Below are 24,724 nucleotides of genomic sequence, written 5' to 3'. Positions count from 1 at the left end.
AGGTAGAAACTTTTCTTCATGAAAGACTATAGTTTACATCCCAACACATAAAAAATTCTAACATCAGGTGTAACCACAGCTCTCTTTTATTAGCCGAGTGGTTGTTTTCTTCAGCAAATTGGAACTGCTGTTTTGCCTCTCATGAGCCTTTCATTTTCCAACTCATTGTCCTAACCACTCACACTTGGTTGCATAAATATCAAATATACAAGGGTATCACACAACCAAAGTGTAAAATAGGTTTGTTTCTGTGTTTCGTTCTGGTCAGTAATCAGGACACAATTAACCTCTTATGAAATACTTTTGCCTCTGTAAGTTGGAATCTAAAGGCAAAACATCTTTCTCTTTTTTTTTCTTTGTTTATAAACAAATATTTTTAAAAATTGCTCCCCTTATAACATTTATTTTGAGCAGTTTAAGTTACAAGAGTCTGTAACGTGTGTGTGTGTGTGTGTGTGTGAACCATGCTACAGATAGTAAAGCCAAAACAGCCTCAAGATGTAGTTTAAAAAGTACTTTTGAAATTTCTTTAGAAAGCTTTGGTATAAGAGGTAATTTAAAATAAATTAACAAAGAATGTCATGCAGTGGTTAACTTGCAATAATACATTTTCTTTTTTAGAGGTTCCTGGAGTTTTTTGTTTGTGGTTGTCATGCTGATAGCAAACGAGATGTTAGTCCCTTTAACTGTATTTTAATGGCAATGTATTATAGCATGATTTATCAACATATGGCAGGTGGAAGCTGACACAAATTATAATGAAAATTAAAACAGTCATTTATGCAGCAGGCGATTATCATTTAAGGAACATTTATTTGCAGGCTTTAAAAATGAGGGTTTAGAATCAAATGAATTTAAAATGAAAGTTTTAATGACGGTTACCTTTTTCCTGCAGCCACTCCTCTACGGGCCGGTTATATTTGAAGGGGATTTTCTGTTTTACCATTTGGAAGCGTTCATTATCAGTGTTGCCTTTAAAGTTTAAAAAACAGCTTAAAGAACAATCTGCAAAGTCAATAAGTCATTAAAAAACATCCTATTTTGTTGGTTTGTTTTATGAAGTTTTTAGAGATAGATATCAATTTATCTTTAGTAGAGGTGGAGTTGAAGTCACTCTGACCTTGACTGACAATTTTGACATCAAGTTGGTCTTGGCTATGCAGTGCTCCATCACATGTGGAAAATGTGGTATGGGATGGGAATCAGTAAGGGGTTTGGCCCTTTACAGAAATGGGTTACCTTCACCCTTTTCCACCTCGCCCCAGGTACATCTTAATTGGGCCAATGGAGGCACGAGGAGGATCTCCCTGAGCTCTGAGTACTTCACCTGCCAGATCTGCTTCATAGTGAGGGAGGGGACCCTCAGTGTCTCAGTCATGCATGCTTGAGTCTGGTAAGAGATATCAGAAGCACAGGCCATGCATCCCTTATTCTATACTCTAGTGCCTACAGCTGCTCTACCTTCTGGCACTGGGGAGCCGTAGCAGACAGCTTAAGCTCTGATGATCAAGGGACACTCCTTATTCCATGAAGGAGGCCCCAGCATCCCATCACCTATGTTAAATAGGTAGAGCGTTACACACAGCTCTTGATGTCTCTACCCCGTTGTCCATATTTATATATATCTATAAGCAGCATCTACAGATTTTGAGCACCTATGCTTTATTATTACTAATAAATATAGGCTTTACATATTTACCTTTATCGTTCTCTCTTTCTCTCTTATCTTCCTGTGAAAGGTCCTTCCTGAACAAGCATCCATTCACAAAGCCTGTCAGGGACAACTCTCCCATGCATGAAATATCTAATTAGTTTCAAACTTGAAACATAATGCATTTAACTGCCGGTATGCTCTCTTCTTCATTTCATAACTGTTACCAACCCCGGATGGTTTCTATAATTAGAACAGAGCTGGAGAATGGTGTTGTGGAAATACACCCCTAAGGAATATGCTTCAAATTACAAAATAATGAAACTGTGCTTTGGGAACTGTTGTATCTTATCAACCAACCTCAGAGTCATCAAGCAGAAACCAGTGAATTCTAATTCATTACTTCTGACTCACAGCCCTATATTAGAACTTAGGGAACCCCATTCTAAATGATCAGCATTAAAAGCGAAATCAAAATCTCAAAACAGGTGGCTTGGAAACCATTTACAAAAAAATGTCTTAAAAGCCAGAAAGAATATTGGAATTCAGTATATCATCAGGCCACGTGCACAGAAGCTTGCGATAGCATTTCAACCTCAGGGCCACCTCCACATAGGAGTTATCACTGGCAGATTTCCCCATGTGAGGAAACACGCACCTGCCTTCCATGAGGGTAGGACGGGAAAAGGGTGGCAGTGTGCAGACATGTCTGCAAGGTTCCCCATTCATTTCTCCTATGAATAAATTATTCTGTGAAGTCGATCCATTATTCCCCCAGGAATAAAACAACAACTAAAACTCATGAGAGAGGCAAGTATGGATCTATTTCCAGACTCCATTATGGGACTCTAAATGGTGGCATAAAGCATAATATATCAACACATTGAAGGATAAAATACAATGAGTGGATAGAATAATAAACAATATTAGATTAGAGTGTATAAGTTAAAAAATTTCCTCAAAGTGTTATTTTTCACACACAAAAAAAGAGGGGCGCACACTAAGAGAAAAAAATAAAAAGGGCAATTTAATTTTTTGGTGTTTCAATAAGCCCATAGAGAAAGAAGTTAGTTGTATTTTTTAATGTGGCTACGGATTAGAGATAGATCATTACGATGATCCTCCCTGGCAGATCTGAGTCCTCAGCAGCCTATTAATCCAAAATAATCCATCAAGCCATGGGTAAAGTTTCATGTATTCATAGAAAAGGGGCACTTTTTTTGCAAAGAATATACATCTATAACTTATGATCTTACCCTAAAGCAGACAAACCTCCCAAGGGATGCCATCTTCATAAGCTTTGACCTCTCTCAAGTTTTAGTCATGACAGAAGAGTATACTCAGACATGGCAACTGGGTTGTGCCAGATTCACCTGGAATACATTCCATTACTTTGGGTTTTCTGTAACTGTCATTGCTGGCTACAACATTAAATATAGTAATGATCTTCGTTTTACTTACTGTGCAGTGGATTAGTGAAATCAATAGCAAATATAAAGCTAAATATGCTTAGTAATATTCAGGGAAAAAGAATAAGGAACCGAAGTTCCAAATGATCAGAGTTCTATATGCAACTAGTTGATGAATTAAGAAGCTGCGTTGATTTACTTCCTCCAAATACATAGGGCACTTGCTCCTCTTAAGCATCTCCTCCTCTCTATCCACTCTCTTTCAAAAATAAATCTCCATGAGAAATCACTTGGGGACACAGGATAGGCTTAGAAAAAGGGGAAACGATGTGAGGCAATCAACAAGTGATATGTGGGAGGACAGCATAGCCACAATTCAACATTATACCCTTCAAAAAGTGAAAGCGAGAGAGTCGTTCTTCTCCACCTCAGCTTTAAAGACATTTAGAAAAGAGTTTTAAGTTTTCCACACCAGATTGATAGTATCTGTCACTAAGGATAGCGATCTTGCATACCGTTAAAAGCCGTGAAAGATGGACGGTCATTTGGAAAACCAAATTGGTTTAAATTGCCACATTAACATTGTTCTTAGTCTCTTTTCATGTTCTTGTTGGTTTTTATTTTAATTTATCTCAAACATTAGAGAGAACTGTTTTAGAAACATGTGCATAAGAATGAGTTCATTTGCCCCGAGCCCCATTTGCTAGACTGATTGAAGAGCAAAATATAACCTTCTAAATATAAGAAGTCATGCATGGGAACCACTCCAAAAGCTGAGCAAGCCTCATCAAATTCATATACATTCGTATTAAATCCTTAATAACATTCAGCTGTACAGATCATATAGCAACCGATGTGAAAGTTTAACAAAGAGTGAAAACAATTCTTCAACAGAAAGTGACACTATCCTCAAGAAAGGGGGGCCTTGTGAATAGTAATGTCATAAAGTCATTAAGAAGAGGCATGTGCGATTTACTAATTAGACAAAAAATGTAATGGGCTCAGTTCTCACCATTCTGAGAAATCTTTAAGTTGCACAAAGAGATCTCCAAATTGATAGTTCTTAAATTACTTATATGACTTACTGACATTCACTTATATGGGACTAAATTTTAAAAAAGATATTAGTCACATTTTATTCTACTTAAAATAAATTTGTGTATATCCCCATCTAATTTTGATCAGACATTGATATTATTATACCATTGGCCTCCTATGGTTATTTGCACTTGTGCTATTGATTCTATTATCATGTATTTCAACTCCTGGAGACACATACAACATGCACTGTTGAATTATAAGAATTGTGAAGAGCAGACAGACTACTCAGAGGTGAGATTATTAAAGCCTAACTGGTTCATACACAGAGCTCCCACAGTTATGCAGGAAAATTTCATGTTTCTTGCACTTGGAGGAACCCACTTGGGATAAAATGGAAAGAGAACATAAGAAGATAAGACAAGGAAATCAAGTATATCCTTGAATAGTTCTTAATACATCAGTATCTCCTTATGGTCCCAAAAGAAAATCTGTAATTTGTTAGCAGCTCCAAAGAAGGAAATTCTTCCAGTTGAAGAACTGAAAGAGAGGGAATTCTTGTATAACACAGAAAATAACTTTTATAACAACATTTTCACACTCTATTTGTCCAAACATAAATTCTATTCATTAGACATTATACTAAGTTTTCTCTAAAAGATAATCAATACAGCATAGGAGCTAAGACCATGGGCTTTAGAGTCAATCTTGGCTTTGAGTTCTGACTTTGTCATTTATTAGTTATGTGTGTGACCTTATACAAGGCACTTAGCCTTCATTTCCGCATTTCCCAATTTACCATAGGGTTTGGCATAGGTTAATAAATAGAGCATATGCAAAACCTGGGGCCCAAAACCCATTCATTTTATTTAAACTACTATCATTGACATGATTCAACTCTTTCCTAATGGAGTCAAGAGAGCACATTGGTTCCATGGTATGCTTCCATCCTCTCAGAATTTTATCAGATCCCCATTCAAAAGAAAAGGTGATAATATTCCATGTGTCCCCACAAAGTTTGTCATTCAAAGATCAAAGATCAAAGAAAAGAAAGCATAAGAAATATCTCCTAAATCCCCTCAGTGCTGCTTTTTATATGTGGTGTCTTCTGGAATATACTCAGCTAATCCCATTTCCAAAACCAAGTGGGTTTCTAAACCCATTGGAAGTAAAAGAGCAATTCAGGCATTGACAGTTGTGATTTCTAGGTCCAGCCTCAGGTAATGATATACTGCTGCAAAGTTGATGAAGAGTGGATTAGAGGTTCTGGCAATTTACACCAGGCTGGCAGAAAAATGCTTTCTTGCAGGTAGACTATTAATACCATCTGAAATACTGTCAAACACGTGGACATGCTAAAAGGAATATAGTAACAATATTAACTTGTGTAAACTTAATGCCAGAGGTATTTCTGCATTTTGGTTTGAGTCCTGGAATAAAGGAAGGAAAGTTTTCTTTATTGCTTTGTTGACACTAAAAAATAATAATAATAATAAGAGTATGGGTCTAATGAACAGTCAAAGAATAAATATTATATATTGGAGCCAGAGGCAAAAGGAAATAGATGTGAGTAAACTTAAGTAGTAGAAATTTTCAGAGGTTTTACAATGTCTCTCTCCCCAAAGAACATTTTGTGAGTTTCAAGGCAAATATAAGACACTAAAGGAAAGGGACTGAGGAAACTCTCTGAGCTTGGCTCTGGTCTTATACTTGGCATTGACCCAGACAAACACTCTTAGATTCAGAAAAGGAGGTTATTGTACTACCCAAAGGGCACCTAGAATGTTTGGCCACTTGTAAGTGATGGATGGACCTCAACAAAGAACTAATATCTTATATTTATAAATGCCTTTAGACCATGGAGCTCAAAATGCAATTATAAGCACCATTTCATTAATCCTCAACACGCCTTTGGGGCTGAAGAAAAAAAAAAAACTATTTATGTTGTGAGCCTTGATCCTTTAGTGTGCCAAGGTAAAGAAATTAATCTCTTGCAGCAAAAAACTGATCGGCTGGGGGAAGTAAATTAATAGATACAGAGTACAAGGGCATTATTAAGTAAGAGAGCCTCTCCAGACTCACTTAGGTGGTTCTAGGAGTCAAGGAGAACCACCTTTTCGAAGTCAGGAGGTGTTTGCCCCTGGGAAGCAGTGTGGATCGCCCAGGCATACCTAGACTTGGCTGATAAAGTTCACCGCTTCACGTCTTCTGGATATGTTCAGAAACAGACAATGTACATGGACAGACATACTATCATTCCCTTCCTATATCAAGGTCCACCGAAGTATTAATCCACCAAGCAGAGGTGGCGCACACGTGAGTGAAAGGAGCGGTGGCTGTCAAGTCGGACAGACTTTGGATGCGCTCTTATCCCAGACATTCACCAGTCCTGTAAACTTGGGCAATTTACTTAATCCAGATGCCTCAGTTTCTTCATGTGTTCAAAAATAATTAAGACAATAATGCCTATATTTCTAGATTTTACACGAATTAAACATTATAATCCAGGCAAGGACTTAGCTTGGGGAGTAGCAAGAGGCTAGGAATAGGGAGTATTTGATTTATTTTAATTCTCAGGATCTTTCCCTAACACATGTCTAAGGTTGCAAAACAGAAGCTCTTTCTCCCAGTAAACAGTAGAGAAGAGAACCCTTCCAGTCTTAAAGTCTCCATTGAACTCTGATTTCTGCCTGTTTTCTTTCACTGATATGCCTACACACATTCAGTCCTCCCATGTGAACACTGGATGGGCTAGAGGATGAGAATGGGGACCCCACTAGAGATGTAACCCTGGTACTTCTTGTGCAGCGAGCCAAGGGATTGCATCCCTGTTCTGGGACCTTTGTCAAGACTGGCTGCAGTGAGTTTGCATGTAAACATGTTAACATTAAAATTCTCTTTGGTATCTCAACTCTAAATCAAAGTGCCCCATCTGTTGAAGTGTTATACTGAACACCACGAGGCTTGATGCAAGTTAGAACATACACCACCAATCCCTATCCTTTCCCTGTTATTTTGAAGCCATTTTCAACTTTCTTCCTAAAGCTCATTGCTCTTCAAGTTTCTCCTCACTTATCCTCATCAATCAAGGAGAGTTTCACTCCTAGAAAGATGTAAAGAGCAAGGTCCAGGTGACTGCAGTATCTTTATTTGTTTTCATAGTTCAAGAGAATATATCTAAGCAATATCTAATGAAACCTCCCTCAGTATGATAGGTCTATCTAGCATCTAACAAGAGCCACTTTACAAAATGGCATGCTATACATTCATAAAATATAAACAGACTATATGATTTGCGTTCCTTCCTCAAATGTTGTCACTATTTCCCTTCTTTAATTATTCAAAATATGCCTTGAAGCTAGCCTAGTCAATTTCACTGTCAGGATTTTGTCTTGTTCTTTACTGGTAAACATTTTACATTTACCTGTTTTAATGTCTCTTTAAGCTTTAGCTTCTTCAATACATAAAATAAGGATTATAATAATAGCTGCAACATAGGATTGTGAGAGTTGACTGAGAAATGAATGTACATGAAGCAGTTTGCACAGTGTTTGGCACAGAAGAAGTGCTCAATATATGATTTATTACTGTTGTTATAACAATACCTGATTCACAAGGGTTAAACTCAGTAAGAAGGCAAACTTAACAAGAATTATTTCACTACACAATTTTTAGTGTCAAATCTTTTTAAATTTCCTTTTCAACATAGAGCCGTAATGCTCAGTCTTCAGCTCTTTGACAGAAGATTCCTTCAAGATTCCCACAAGTGACCTTCTTATTGCTTATTTCCTCCTTGTTGCAAAAGCCACCATGTTATTTGGGAGTCCACTCTTCCCCATGAGCCATGCATCCTGCTTGGTCACCCTCTACACGATCCCCAGTTCCTCTTCAGTCTTGTTGGTCTCCTTCACTTTTCTGTAGCTACTTTGCTCCCCTCACTCCCCATTCCCTTTTCCTCTCATTCTTCTCAGGCAGAGGATATCAAAATCAACATTTTAAAAACCAGAATGCTAAAATATTTGTTTAAACACTTTTGTTCATTCAAACATATATGTGTGGTGTCCCTATGTGGCTCAGAGGAGCAGTAGGAATTTTGGGAGGACAATCTCAAAGGACAAAAAATAGGAACACTTTCATCCTCATGAATCGGAAGATGACAACATCTCTGATGCCATAATAAACTTTTGCTATAGTTCTTTCTGTTTAGATGTTATGGAATCCCTGGTGTTTATAAATTACACGTCCTTTAGACCACCACTGAAACTCATGCCTACAAATGAATATATTATGGGGATCTAAAAATAACAATCTTTGTATTACATACCACTCACCCTTGACCTGGTTGTAATAATGGTTTGAAACAGTTGTACAAATAACCATATCACAGGCAAGTCACATATTCACATATTAAGCTTGTTTTTAACTAAAACTCAAGATAGTTTCCAATTAAATTGCTTTTGAGAGAGTTTGGGCCATATTGCATTCATGCAATACACTTTATGAACTTCAAAGCAGACCTTTAATTACATCCTATTAAATTTATTCTTTTTTGTTTCATAACAGCATTCCAATGTGATAAGAAAATGCTTAACTGCAGGTCTTTTGTTTCTTTTAGAAGATATCATTCTTAGCTTTGTGTCATCTAACAATTTGATAAGCATATCTTTTGTGCATTCCTTCCAGACCCTGAAAAATTTACAAAATAGGATGATTATGCGGTGGCTTTAAAAACTTAAATTCTTTGAAACTCCTCTCTGTAAGTGTGATTCGCCAACCTTGAATGTAGGCTGGATTTAGTAACTTAATTCTAAAGAATAGATTATGGTAGAAGTGACTGTGTGTGACTTTAGATCAAAAAAGGCCCTGTAACTTCCTCTTCTCCCTTTTCATTTTCTCTCCCTCTCTGCCTCTGTCTCCATCTCTCTCTGTCTCTTTCTCTCTGTCATCAACTCACTCTGGGAAGCTGACGTTATATCACAAGGACACTTAAAAAGCTCCACAGAAAGACCCACATATCAAGCAACTGAGGCCAGCAGATACCCCGGCCTCTAGGAGCCTTGATACAACAGAAGCCCAAGTTGATATCGTGACTTCAGCTCATTAGACACCTTGATTGACAGCCACTCAACTCCACTGTTATCAAATCCTGACCTACATAAACTGAGATAATAAGTGTTCATTGTTTTTTATGCCACTAAAGTTTGGGGTAACTTGTTATACAACAACAGCTGCAGAGTAACTACAGAGCTTCATCTGAGTGTTTCATTTCAACCAGAGGCAGACCTCCCTAAGATACTTGTCATACCTCTCCTGAAATTATACTCTTTCAGGAAAATAAACAGATGCTATATTTATTTATAACATTCTTATCAGTGCTAATGCTATCTAAAAAGAATTTAGACTAGTTTGGTAAGACTTGTGTTGATGAGCCCATGTTAGTCCTAAGCCATTGTCAGAATCTTTGTTATATTTGATTTTTAAAATTTTTATTTTTCGATTACAGTTTATATTCAATATTATTCTGTGTTACTTTCAGGTGATTAAATGTATATCAACTTATCTGTCAAATGAAATACATGAGAATTTTCATACATTAGTCCCAAGTGTAAGAGATCCATCTTTTTATACAATACATAATTTAAGACAATTTTCCAAACTAGTTTTCCATTCTGACTGACTCCCATCATTATTTCTGAGTGAATATTAACAGGGATTTGGAGTTCAAATCCCTTAAGCACCTTGGGAAACTATTCATCTAATATATGTGAAGATCTGACCTCCTTTGGTGACCTTGATTACCATCTCCTCACCTTTTAGGAGGGCTGAAATTTCCTGTTTATTTTGTTGGCACCAGACTGTACAGTCTAAAGGAAATGCTCCTTGCTGGAGAACCTACTGGTGACAGATGAAGATATGGGGTTGGGGGAGGGGTGGGATGAATAGGGATCCAGATAACCAATGCGGTCCCTTTTTGGCAAGTGTGTTTTTTTGTATTTATAATTAAAAAGCAGTTTATGGGAGTAGAGTTCTTTGGAACTTACAGTTTATATTTTGAGAGGAATCTACAACTTTAAGGTTAAGGAGACTTTAAAAGTCATGTAAGAAATATATTTTCCTTATGTGAACATTTTTCAGACTTCCACTTACAACATCATTAGAAATAAGACAGCATAGGTAAGCATCAGTGGGTATATATCTTGAAGACCACCTTCCCCCCAAATATTAATTAAAATTGGCTACACTCCTACTTGTTTGGTTATGTTTGGTTCATTTTTTCAAAGAAAATGAACAAGCTGGCAGCCATGAATCACTTTAATGCAAGATTTGAAGGTCAGGTTTACACCACTGCAGTGTGATACAGGAATCAAAATTTTCCCAAGGAAGAAATAACCTCAGGGAGTGCAGTCCTTGTGGTGTGTCTTGAATTCATACAATGCCTCGTTAACTCTGCTTGGCAAATTAATTCAAATTGATTTGTTTGTGAGAACTGCAGTACAGCCTCAAATATGGCTACAAAAAAAAAAAAGAAAAATGATAAACAACCATGTACTGAGCTCAGAGAAGATGTCTAGAGAAACGTAGCATGGGGCTGTTTTATAATTTAATTGTCTTTGTTAAAAATAAATAAATAAATAAATAAATAGGAGAACATAGACCATAAAAATAAAACACATCTTATTAACAATACTGATACATCATTAATACCCCCAAACAAAGGCATATAAAGTATCTGAAAGCATCAGAATGGAATAAAATTTTTTTAAATTTTAAGTCGACATTTAATATTTTTAATAAGTAATTAACTCAATGTAAGGCAAAATAATAAGACATACTTAGAAAAACTAAAAAGAAAAAGGTGCTTGGGTGGTATGGCAGGAGAGCCAAGATGAATTCTAAAATGTCGTATCTTAAAGAAAAACAGATAAAAGTCACTAGATTTTAATTTGTTTGAGGCCTAAATTTAGGAGTGAGAGGGAGAAGATTTAAGAGGGAAACAGAATTATAGCAGCCAGAGCCTTTCCCAAGTTCTCTGCCAATGAGTTCAATTGCACGATAGCTGCACTCTCATTCCAAATCCCATGCTCCTATGCAATAGGACTTTGTCACTCGCATCACAGGTTAAGGCTGTTTTCCCACCCCTTCATTTGGGGTTGGTTCTGAGACATACGGTGTTTGGCACAGGGAATATTAGCAAATGAGATGTAAGCAGAGGTCTGATCAGCCCTTGCGTGTGGGTGTTTGCCCTCTTGTGGTGCTGAAGCCTGAGGCTGACCCATGTAGGTCAGGTTTGGCTCCTGGAAGAAGAGAGACCACACAAAGGGACCCACAGCCATCCAAGCCAGCTCAGCCAGCTCAACTGAAGCCCCAGGTACGTGAGGTCATCAGATTATGCAGCTCCAACCGAGCCAGCCTAGAACAGAAAAAACACCCACATGATGTACAGACATATGAGCTGATAATAAATAACAGAGTTTTGGAGTGGCTTGATATGCATCACATATTAAATGACACTGCCAGGAAGTGGGGAAAGCCAGGAAGGATGGGGAGGGTGAGATTAGGTAAATGAATCACCCTGCATCCTGTTGTGTCAGGGTTTCCATTAAGGACCAACAGGAGGAGACATTGTGCTCAGCTGCTACCTGTGGAGTCAAAGGAGCTTGTATGGTAAAGGTGTTAAGTCTTGGGATGGTGACAGGCAGATCAGGGCCCCTGTTACCCACCTCAGCCTCTTTCTCATTCTAAAGAGAGAATGATCAAATCCAAGGAAAAGAATGCAATAACATAGCTCCTGAGACGAGGTAAATTCAAGGCTGAGGGAGTTGGGACAGGGCAGGAGAACTACAGAAGGATCCATAATTCTCTGATGTCGTTTTAGACGTAGGCTAGGGGCAGGGAATGAGAGTGGTAAGGGTTGACTCTACAGAGTAGCGCTAATAAGGGGCTGGGGAGCTAGTTACATGAGCCCCCTTTTATCACTATTCAAACGAGGGATGGACAGAAAGAAGGTTAGTAAGAAGGGTAGGCTGGGCTTGTTGTTATGAAACTATAACCCTCACCCCACTAATGGATTTGTTTGTTTGTTTTTACATTCAACATTATTTTTCATTTGTTTCTGGTGAATAGTATAGTAGTTAGATAATTGTATACTTTACAAAGTGTCCCCCTGATATTTTTAGTACTTATTTGATACCATACATAGTTATCACAATATTATTAACTATATTCCCTCTGTTGTACTGCATATTCCCATGACTATTCTGTAAGTACCAAAGTGTACTTCTTAATCCTTTCATCCTTTTCATCCATTGCCCCCCATCCGTCCCCTCTAACAACCATCACTGTGTTCTCTGTACCTATGAGCCTGTGTCTGTTTTGTTAACTCATTTATATTGTTCTTTAGATACCACATGTAGGAGAAATTGTGGTGTTTATCTTTTTCTCTCTGACTTATTTCACTGGCATAATACCCTCTAGGTTCATCTATGCCATCACAAATGATAAGATTCTATCCTTTTTCATAGTCAAGTAGTACTTCAACAATGGATTTTTTAAATGATTCCATGGTGTACCTAGGATGATTTCCTTCACTCCGTCAATCAACCCAACCTTCTAAAACCAAATCAAACATTCTGTCTTCTTGCAGGGTATGAATAATCACTGGTCATAAATAGCCTTATCTAGGCTTAATATTGAAGGGTATTCTCCATCACCTCCCTACTAATACAAAACAATGAAGAAAAAGCAAAACACTAGACTGAAGACCAAAATCAGACAGAAACCTTTTCCATCTTACAACTTTAGCTCTTAAAAAGCAGGCATTGCCTTTTCAACCCCTCATAAAATTTATGGATCAGCAAAAAGCTGCCTTTATAAACTCACTGAGTATAGAAATCATTTTCCTAGGACTTAATAGCTGGTATCAGAATTGTGTTACTTTAGCATGTGAATGGCAGTTGAACTATAGGGAAAACAAAAAAAAAATTATCAAAATCTAGGGAACAAAAAGGTCTAATAAGGAGTTTATGTCATGACTCAAATATTAGTTCATATTATAAATGCAATGACCAGAATAACATTTTTTTAAATGAGGGCTTTTTGAAGACACTTTTAAGAAAGTGGTTAATGATTATTCACATATTTTAAACATTTGCCTGTCACCTAGACTCTACTATCCTGCATTGAATATTAGTTCTTGTGAGCATGTGTTTTTTATATGGAATTATAATCTCCTTAGAAGCAAGATTTATTCTTTAAACAGGTTTACACTATACTGCTTCCACAATATTTCCCTCAACACTCGATGACACTAATCACTGACACACCTTAAGTGTTCAAGAATATTTGTGAATTCATAATTATTGCTACCTCAACAGAGGCAGGGTTTTGACTCCAACAAATTACTAAATTATCAACTATGAATGTTTAGATGATTACTATGATTCTTATAACTTCTGAAAACCTACAAATTGAAACACAAATAAAACATTAATGATTCTTATTTTAGGCATTTAATATAAGACTTTACATATATATTGTTAAATTTTGCTATGTGAGGAATAGATTTAAGGATCTATAGGCTATTTTAAAGTTAAATATATTTATCTGTACTGCAACAAATACAATATTGTTATAGCTATCCACTGTGTGTATATATTCTGTATAGAAATAGAGATACTTCATAAATATTTCAAAAGAAAGATTTTTTTCATATTCTCCATAGAATCTTACATCTTCCAATAAGAAATAGGTCCTATATATCAATAGAAAAATAAATATCCAGGATTTTAAAATGATTCATAGTAATTTCAAATGACATTGCTAATAATAATGGAGTTGAATAAAACTTTTTAAATAAAAACCAAATAAAGGAACTAGATAGATCCATTTTCTCAGTGGAATAAAGGCAAACTCTACCATCTGTAACATTTCAAATTATACTCATCAAATTAGAGTTGTTCATATTGTGTAGAAATTTCCAAACCAACCATGGAAATGGACCAGATGACTTAGTATTTTCACCTAGTATATTCTAATTGTTAGGTTCCTTTGAATTTCACCCTTTCAGAAACCCACTCTTATCTTTTATCTTTACGATAATGATCCAAAAGACTTTAAAAAGGCCTTTGAGTGACTCAATTTGCCTACTCAAGATCATGCCAGCTCCATTGATGCATCATTACTGTCTTGTCAAAAAATACTTAGAACTTCAGTAAGTACACAGTGCAATTAGGACAAGGGATGAGTCAAGTGAGAGGAGAGCATGCAGTTCTCTTGGTTTTATGCTTTCACTTCTGATTATCAGGGGCAGTGGTTTATATAATCATATTGGAATTCTAGCAAGTGTTTAAACTTCTAAACAGTAGTTGAAGTTTCCCATCTAACTAAGGATACTGTCCAAAGATTTCATTTTTTTTCAAAGACTTACTTCTGTGTGAAACTCAAAAAGGAAACCTATATAATTTTATTAATCAAGATAATTCCAATAAATTTAATTTAAAAAAAAAAACTAAAAAAGGAGAGAACTTAGACACAGTGAGTAGTAAGGAAATGTGTAGATTTCCTGCTTACTTATCCTCTTGGATTAGTATGTTCTAACTGTATAAAGGTTCAATTCCTATTATTCAGTTTCTAGGCTTACAGAGATGGATGCTTAAAATACCTTCAGAGAAGCATTTGAATGGTTTCTGTTAACAAAGGAACGTAGATGCCAGGGTTGCTTCTGTCCCTAGAGGTCGGCTGTGTCACTTGTGATTTCAGCTGGTATTACACTTCCAAAAAGGTGCACTAATTACTGTTCGAACTCTCGAGCCCTCCAGTCGACAGCTTGCTCATTCACATCTCTGCGGTGTGGGGAGTGGCATAAATCAAGGCATCAAAGCCAGAAGAGAGAGGGACAAAGTACACGTGTATTGATTGTTCTATTTAACCAGAAAAAATGAAAGCAACTGTAACCTGACAGAATGATGCAGCTATACAATTATGCAGCCACCGAATGAACTGGATTCACTGGTTACAAAGTTCATCAATGTTTGGGCTGATGTGTTCGTTGAAGACATCTGTAACTACTAGTTCACTCCAACCAGACTGCTAGAAAGGTAGGCTTGGAACAAGTGGGTAAATTGCATACAACTACTGAGAATTAAAACAAACAAAAAAAAACTAGTGAGGCTAGAAATAAGACTAGAGAATTGTTGTGAAGTTTTGGAATCAGGGTTGGTCAGGACTCTGAGTCAACCTGTTGGCATAGCACTTCGCCCAGTTCAATTGACTTATTTCAAGAACAGATCTGTAAAAACTATTTCAAAATTCCCTTTATAGACCCACTTGGAGATCAAAATTCTCTGCAGTCATAGTGGTAGAAAGTTACAAAATGAAGCAAGACTATTAGATTTCACCTGCTTTATCTCCTCTAGGAAATCTCAATTGCTCCCTGGAAACAATATGTTCTTTTCCATGTATTACCTTTAGTTTTACTTCTCCTGAAGGTCCAGCCCTATCCTTTCCACACGGAAAATTTAGTAACAGATCCAGCTATTCATTTTGAAAGTCTAAAAGCATTCGTTTCTATTTCAGTTTGTACTTCACTTATATAAATTCCTATTTTATTTGCAACAGCATCTCACAACAGTTTTATATAGGTTTAAAAAGTATTTCTAAACCTTGCCTGTCTGAGATTTTAGATATACTTTTACTTTCCATTTATATTTATGTTCAATTTATATTTAGTTTTTTGAAACTTTCATGGGTGCCTAAATGTCCTCCTTCCTCCCTTTTATCATTTTGTCCAAGTACACTGAGAAATCTTTCCTTTGAGACCTACAGCGAGTGATGTCAACAATGTAAAATGTTTTAATAAAATCAGATCTGTCTTAACAAAAAAAATTTCCCAGTAAAATCTTAAAAGTTATTCATGGTGTCACGACTTGTAAATGTAAGTCGTGACACCATAAAAGTACTAGAGGAGAACATAGGCAGGAAAATTTCATATATTCTGTGCAGCAATATTTTCACCAACATGTCCCCTAGAGCAAGAGATATAAAGGAAAGAATAAACAAATGGGACTACATCAAATTAAAAAGCTTCGGCACAGCTAAAGAAAACATCAGCAAAATGAAGAGGGAACCAACCATATGGGAAAATATATTTGCCAATGATACCTTGGACAAGAGTTTGATCTCCAAAATATATAAAGAACTCATATGACTCTACTCCAGGGAGGCAAACAACCCAATTAAAAATGGGCAAAGGACCTGAACAGATATTTTTCCAAAAGGACATACAGAGGGCCCAGAGACATATGAAAGGAGGCTCAGCATCACTAGCCATCAGAGAGATGCAAATTAAAACCACAAAGAGATACCACTTCACACCAGTCAAAACAGCCATCATAAACAAATAAACAAACAACAAGTGATGGAGAGGTTGTAGGGAAACGGGAACCCTAGTGCACTGTTGGTGGGAATGCAGACTGGTATAGCCACTGTGGAAAACAGTATGAAATTTCCTCAAAAAACTAAAAACGGAACTGCCTTTTGATCCAGCAATTCCACTGTTGGGATTAACACCAATTCAAAAGAACCTGTACATCCCAATGTTCATAACAGCATTATTTATAATAGCCAAGTGCTGGAAACAACTTAAGTGCTCATCAGTAAATGAGTGGACGAAGAAACTGTGGTACTTTTACACAATGGAATACTATGCAGTAGAAAGAAAGAAGGAACTCCTACCTTTCATGATAGCATGGATGGATATGGAGAGCATTATGCTAAGTGAAATTAGCCAGGCAGTGAAAGACAAATATATGATCTCACCTATAAGTGAAACCTAATCAATAAAATGAACAAGAGAGAAAAAGAGAACCAGAGACATGGAAATAAAGAGCAAGCTGATAGTGACCAGAGGGGAAGAGGGATAACAGGGAAAAGAAAGGGAAGGGGCAAAGTCAAGGAACATGTATAAAGTATCCATGTCCATGGACAATGGGGTGGGGATTGACTGTGGGAGCAGGGGGAGGGATGGTTGGGGGAGCAGGGAAGAGCAATGGGGAAAAAGTGGGACAACTATAATAGAACAACAATAAAAAAAGTTATTCATAATAAAATAATTGGTATTTTCCTACTGCTTTTAAAACAAACTTAAGTATATTTAATGCTTGTAAAGAATACACTTTACCTTTATGTTTATTATTATTGTGTGTATACATGCAATGAAATCAGAAGCCTCCAATAATCTTAGTATAGTTGTACTATTTAACATTTATTGAGCAACTATTATATAGGCAGTTTGACTCAATAAAAGGGAGAATTAGCAAAACTGTGATCACTTTGTTTGACCTATAGGGAGCCAAATATAAAGCAGTATACGCTTTCTACTCTGGTGGTGAGAGCTTTGACTTTTGATTGACAACTTTATTATAGTTGATATTAAGGTCAGTAAAATGTAAAAGAATATTTATTTTATATAAATAAAATCTAGTCTGCCTTAGTTTAATTTTTAAATGTTTATTTTATTGCAGACTGGTGCAGCCACTGTGGAAAACAGTATGGAATGTCCTCAGAAAACTAAAAATGGTACTGCCTTTTGAGCCAGCAATTCCACTGCTAGGATTTTATACTAAGAACCCTGAAACACCAATCTATAAGAACCTTTATGCCCCAATGTTCATAGCAGCACAATTTACAATGTATAAGAGCTAGAAGCAACCTAAGTTGCCCATCAGTGAATGAGTGGTCAAAAAACTATGGTACATTTACATAATGGAATATTACGCAGCAGAAAGAAAGAAGGAACTCCTATCCTTCATGACAGTATGGATGAATATGGAGAGAATTATGATAAGTGAAATAAGCCAGATGGTGAAAGACAAATACCATATGATCTCACCTATAAGTGAAACCTAATCAACAAAACAAATAAGCAAGCAAAATATAACCAGAGACATTGAAATAAAAAACAAACTGACAGTAACCAGAGGGGAGGTGGGAGGGGATAATGGGGGGAAAAGAGGGAAGGGTTGTCAAGGAACATGTATAAAGGACACATGGACAAAGCCAAAGGGGGGAAGGACCAAGGGTGGGAGGTGGGGATGTGTGGGGTGGTGGGGGGGGAGTGGTAAGGGGAAAATGGAGACAATTGTACTTGAACAGTTAAAAACTGTTTATTTTAAACTTGTGAGTGCTTGTGTGTATATACACACCTGTAAAAACTCACAACCTTGTTCCTGTTCCTTTAATACATAAGGGAACAGAAGGTAAAATCTCTAAAATTCAACGGTTGGACGAGGGTGAGTCACATCTAAGGGAACTCCACCCTCGCAATGGCAGATCAGTGACAGAAGTGGACCAGACACTCAAGCGGGAAGTGCCCATCCACAGGTCAGAGACAGCCAATGCTGAGAAATGACGAGGGTGTTCCCTGAGACTTAGTAGTCAGGCATATCAAGGAGCAGGTAAAAGAAAATAGAAATGCTAAGAGTCTGCTGGCACCTGTATGTGGAAGGGCAGAGGATAGGCCGAGGCAACTGAGCCAGGGCCTAATAAAAACCTAAACAACAAAACAAACAAACAAGCAAAATATAACCAAAGACACTGAAATAGAGAGCAGGCTGACAGTGACCAGAGGGGAGAGGGGAGGGAATTTCAGGGGAAAAGGGGAAGGATTTTCAGGAACAAGTATAAAGGACACATGGACAAAAACTAATGGGGGGTGGAAACGGGAGGGAGGTGGGGAGGGCTTGGGGGGTGGGCTGGGATGGAAGTAAAAGGCAGAAAACTGTACTTGAACAACAATTAAAATAAAAAAATGAAGATAAAAGGAAAGCAAAACCAAACAAACAAACATGAATTCCAAAGAAAAGTATGTTGACTTCCCTAAAGAGAGAAGACGTGTATTTGAGATCACCATAGCTCTTAGCTACTAAATAGAAGTAACAGAACTAGAAAAAGAATAATGTTTACTGTTTGTTATTTTCAAATCTTGCTCCAAGCAATGTATGGCATAACATAAATAAAGGTGGGATTGAATCTCTGTCTTTGGTGTTCAGTTAGGAAAGCGGTGTGTACGTAGCGCTGTGTTTGTTTATTTAAGCATGGGTAAATGCATTGCCTGTCTCATTTAGGTATTTCCTTCTCCTGAATTAACCTCAACAGTGGGTCTAGGCTAGTCTACTTAGCAGGACTATTCCACGTCTCTGAGACTCACCTACACAGAGATTATCTTGCTCCTTTTATTCTAAACAGAGATGAGACAATCCACAAAATAAAGCTGATGGATCAGTAAAAACAGACATATGGGGTTCAAAATATGTGTGATCTAGATTAAGGGACTACAACCATGGGAAAAATCTGACTCGTCCAGTTTCTTTTTGTAAGTTGTCATTAGAACGCAGCCATGCCCATTCCTTTATGTGTTATGCGTGGTCCTGTTTGCACTAACAGAGCTAAATAATTGCAGCAAAGACCTTATAGGTTGAAAAGCTTGTAATATCTGTAATTTGACTTTCCAGAGAAAAAAGTATTCTCCAAATAAAGACATCAGGGTCTCTGTGCCTATATTCAAATCCAAGTTGGTTCTATCACCCACTAGTTGTATGATACCAGAAAGCATGTTACTTTACTTCTGAGACTCAGTTTTCTCACCTCTAACATGGAAATAACAAAGGGATCCCTTTTTCTAGAATGCTGTGAGATTCAACGTGGTAATCCATGAGCCCAGCACAAAATAAGTATCATATTACTGTTACCTATTATCAATCAATATTATTTCCCTAAAATCCCTTATGCAAAGATATGCTCTAATATCCTCACCCCCTTCTCCAGGATATATAGCTCTCAGACACTTGTAGGCATTTGGAATAAAGATTTCACCATTGAACTCTGAGAAAATTACATTTCTACACTGTGATTAAAATGAGAACCAATCTAGTTTAATTAAACATTGAGGCTGGCAATTGTGCATTGGGCAGAAGCACATTTCTAGTAAATGTTTAATAATGTGATCACAGCATGCACTGCATGCACTGGGATGTGGGAAACAATAGTAAATTTGCATGCAGATTTAGATCCGTCAACCAAATGAATTTGAGCTTTACATACACAATGCAAGCTGGAGTGCTTCTGGGAATGGATGGAAAGTGGGGTAACCAAAAAGGAGAGGGGTGTAGGGACTTGTAAATCTGTATACAATCCCAGTGCTCATGCTTCCTAGCACTGTGACTGCAACAGGTGTGCCCAAACTCCCTGCACCTTGGTGTGTTCGTCTGTAAAAGAGGGAGATTAATGTACTTTTTCACTAAAACCGTTGGGAAGATTACATTAAGTGAAGTAACATACAAACAGTGCCTGCTCATTAGTTCCCTCCGTGTAAAAGGTGTGGGTTGTCGTGTTGCAGTATATGATTGTATGTGTCTAGATAGGGGACCAGAGTTTGTTAGCATTGTCCTAAAGAGCCCGAAGTCACAGCCCAATTTCAGGCTCCAAAAGGCACTGACGTGTGCCCCTGAACCCAGATCTCGCCTGCAGAAAAGCACCTCCTTGCACCATTTGGAACTGAGGCAAAGTGTAGTCTGGTGCACGGGATGGGGCATTAGGCATTAGGCTTGCCCTCAAGCAATACAGGCTTGAGTTGCAGGTCTTCACGTACTAGCTTATGACCCTGGGGAAGTTAATCTTACAAGCTTCCATATCCCCATTTTATACATTGATGATAAATAGCATTTCTAACGTTTAGGCCTATTGGCAAGATTTAATATAAGAACTCGGTGCAGTACCTGGCACTTCATAACTGGACAATAAAATTTAAGTATTAAAACTATCTTGTTTGTGGGCATGCATTTTTCTTCTACTAGGACATAAGATCCTGCTGGGCAGTGGCCACATTTTATTTTCCATTTTATGCCCATCACCAGCATGGATTCACATGTAAAGTAGATTTTGAATAGATAGTTGTTGAGTGGTGAATGGATGGATGCATAAGGAGATCAGTTCCCTCAGACTGACCTCCTTGATGGGGGTGGATTAGCAACATTTTTAAAATATAAAAGACAACACCAGTTAGTAACAAGATTTTGAAAGTGTTTCTGCTCTTTGAAAGTGCAATATAATTGTTTTTGCTGGCCCACTATCAATTGTTTTTATCATTTCTTTTGATATAACCTTTAGCTTTTGGCTTGAATTGTTGCTTTCCACTTATGTATCTAGCCCCTATGTGTTCGCATGCAGCACTGTACATCAGCCATGGCATTTGGCAAACCCTTCCGTCGAGGCCCACACAGAGAACATTGGGGACACACTGCAAGGTTAGAGCAGTACCATGAGAAAAAGAAATGCGTTTCATGGAGCGACTGTGAACCTCACTGGGAATCTAATCCAGGGCATATAAACTCCATGAACTGAAGATCAGCAGTGCCTCTTTGCCCTTGACTCCTTCACTCCATCCTCCTCTGACTAACCTCCCCCCCACCTCGTGCCCCCTTCTTCAGCCTGCTCAGGTATTGACAGGGATTTCAGAGGAGGAGAAAGTCTTTATCTCTTTGAGATGAGCTGCAATATGATTACAATCGATTGAGTGATTTACAGTTTCATTACCTCCGTGCTTTATAGAATTATAAATGACGTACTGTGTGTGAATATATATTATTATTATTGGATATCTATGTACCACCTTTCTCTGAGAAGCTAAATGTTCTTTTTCGACTTTAAGTAACCAGAGGGGCCCTGCAACCTTGTGCAGGATTTCAACTGAAGTGACCGAAACTTAAAAACTTTTCCTGTACATAAAGCTGGGCTCTCGCATGGGCACTGGGACATTTGCTGGTTATTTAATTCATTCCAGGGCAGAGGGAAAGCAGCACAGGAGGATCACATGTTCTGGTTGGGATAACAATTCTAGATTTCTGTAACTACAGACAAATTCCGCATGCCAGAATTTTTATTTACTACCTAAACTGGAGTTTCTCTGTGGCAATAAGGCAAAAAAAAAAAAAAAACCAAAAACCCTTGTAATTCACATAGACTAGCTTTGAAATGATGTAATGTTTGATTGTTTTAATTTCGATGAATTTGTGTAATTACAGTTGCCTTACACAGAGTGAGAGGATAGCAGTATTCTTCTGTTACACTAACTCAAATGAGTATAATTTTGAAATTATGTAAAAGGTGACCATTGTGTATTTCAAATTTTGAAAACACTATTCCATGGATTTGGCTTAATATGATATGCTCATTATTCATAGAAATTAAGAAATCTAAAATAGTAGCCCAACTCCAGACAAATGTAAGTGATCTGAGCACATTTAAGGAAGTCTGCGCTAAGTTATGATGTTTGGTATATTAGGTGTATTAAATGCATTTTTTTAAAATACAGTATTTTCAACTTAATGGTGGGTTTATTAAGATGTAACTCCAGTATAAACTGAGGAGCATCTGTATTTAACTTGAAAGATTCAAAGCTATTTACCTGGTGGCTGGACATTTACAGAAGGGAAAGGTTTGCCTGATAAAATAAACAATTAAAAAATAATACTAAGCACCCTCTCATGGCTGTCCTGTCCCCCAAGCAAGGTTGTTAAACATTAACATTGATTTTCATCTAAATAAGGTCATCTCTTTTGCTTAGATAGGGTGCTGGCAGGTCAAATGGGATCATGTAAGGCAAGAGGCTAGCAAAGTCCTCAAAGGTCTAACTGATGATGTGGAGGAAGGCAGACGTCATAAATGCTCAGTGATGTGCTGACTCCTAACTTGGCAGAAATTAGAGACTTAACTTGAGAGAAAAGTTCTAAATTGTCCAGATTTGGGTTAAGACCAGAATTTCCAGAGCATGCAAGTGTCCAGGGTACCAAAGGAAATCTGTGGATGGGCAGAATGCAACTAAAGCCTAGGGCTGTTAAGCCAGGTGGCCTTAGGTTGAAATAGCAGCATTTCTACTCACTCTGTGAGCCAGGTAAGTACCTAAGATCTCTGGAAGTATTCCTAGTCTGCAATGTGAGAATACAACAAATATCGACCTCAAGGGTTCTATCAGGGCTCAATAAGACTGAACACGAAGTGGGAGTGTGTCGTAAATGCCCAACAGAGGGCAGCCGTCGCTGTCTGGATGAACTGGCTGAGTGATGGTGGCATCTACCATTTTCTCCATCCCCAGTATGACCACCCCATGGATCGAGTGGTGTTATAATCCCAGTGATTATGTGATGACAAAATACATTAGAGGAATTCAGAAGGTAGGTGAGAATAAATGCCCACTATTTTGTGAATGATGTACATGAAAAGTTACATCATGTAAAAGAGGTAAAAGGAAATAAGAGAAAGTATTTTATATTCTGGTTTTATACTGGCCAGTACCAGCCACCAGTCTCATAGCACCGACCTGAGACTTGAATGAGAAAATGCATTTACATCCCTCAGTGCCTAGGACACAATAACTGCACAATGAAAATAAACCTTCGGGGCCTTGGTCCTACCAGTGCCATTGTAAGTGTGGCTACATGTGGTTAGTGGCTAGTGTATTGAGTAGCACAGTGTGAAAGAAGAAAAAAAGACATTTTTGTTCTCAAGCATAGCTGCCTATGAAACTACCATGGGATTTTTTAAACTATTGATGCCTGGAACAGCACTTCTCAAATTTTCCTGTGCACATACATCATTCAGGTATCTTGTTAAAATGCAGATTCTGATTCAGTGCGTGGAGGGCAGGCCAGAGATTCTATATTTTTAAGAAGCTCTGAGGTGGTGCTGTTGCTGCTGCTGCTGATGATCCATGGACCACATTCCAGCCATTTACATTAGATGACCTAGGACAGGGGCCCAAGCACCCACAGTTTGTTAAAAGTTACGAGGAGAATCTCATCTGCAGCCAAGTCACTCTCTCTCTCTCTCAAAGGCTTTTAAAACATTTGTTTCATCAAAGACCAACCCCAGCAAGTTGAAAGTCCTTAGAAATACAAAGTCACCTACTTGTGAACCCTAATTCATTCCTGACAAATAAGAAAGAGCGACTTTGTAGCAGTGCAAATATTCCGGATGCACTGTTTTGACTGATTAATGGACATGTTTTGGGACAGAATGTTGGCAGAACCTATTCCTAAGGTGACTTTAAAATGTGTACACTGCAACATTTAAACACATTCATTAAGTAAGCCTTCCCCCAGTTGCCATTACTTCTCTGCAGTCTCAGAAGCTACATGCAACTATGGCTGTTCTCCTTGCTTGTGTTTGTACTTCTTATTCTCTTTGCAGGACTTCGCTGTCTTTGTTTTTCCCCATTGAACTGAAGTTAACACTAGTCCTGATCGGGTGAGTGAGCAGGTAGCTGGGGCTTGTGGAATGTGTGCTTCAAATGTGGCAAGACTTCAAATGTTTGCAGCCAAAGACAGAGAGAAAAGCAAAGAAAACCTCTGGCTAGGAATTAATTCAAGCCCCGGGCCTGAGAAATGTCAGCATCAGGTCAAGTGCATTGACTTGTTTTTAACCCTTTGAAGTCTCAATAATTTAGGATGAGATGTGGACAGACACATTTCTCTTATCCCCATGTATACTGTATAAACTGTAAGAGGACAATAAGCATTTGGAATGAAATATGTTGGAGGCTTTCTCTAACTTGGTAATTCCCAACTGGGGATGA

General features: G+C 37.7%; 1 protein-coding gene across 26 annotated transcripts in view; it reads right to left on the bottom strand.

Moving 5' to 3' along the window:
• NRXN3 (neurexin 3) overlaps positions 1 to 24,724 on the bottom strand; it is a 1,483,875-nt gene that overhangs the window by 145,009 nt on the left and 1,314,142 nt on the right. For 16 of the 26 annotated variants that reach the window (XR_006783762.1, XR_006783763.1, XM_045822497.1 and 13 more), the window contains one exon: positions 883 to 972. The exons of the other annotated variants lie outside the window; for them this stretch is intronic. Coding sequence is in view for 14 of the 16 variants with exons in the window: in XM_045822497.1 (XP_045678453.1) it covers positions 883 to 972 (90 nt within the window). In the remaining 2 variants the exon portion in view is untranslated. The remainder of the gene's footprint in view (positions 1 to 882; positions 973 to 24,724) is intronic. 26 annotated transcript variants of the gene reach the window in all.

Source organism: Phyllostomus hastatus, unplaced genomic scaffold (genome assembly GCF_019186645.2).
Source record: "Phyllostomus hastatus isolate PE091 unplaced genomic scaffold, TTU_PhHast_1.1 phas_scaffold_501, whole genome shotgun sequence".
In the NCBI taxonomy this organism is placed as follows: Eukaryota; Metazoa; Chordata; class Mammalia; order Chiroptera; family Phyllostomidae; genus Phyllostomus; species Phyllostomus hastatus.
The sequence above is the reverse complement of the archived record's forward strand: the minus strand, read 5'-3'. Positions and strand labels throughout refer to the sequence as shown.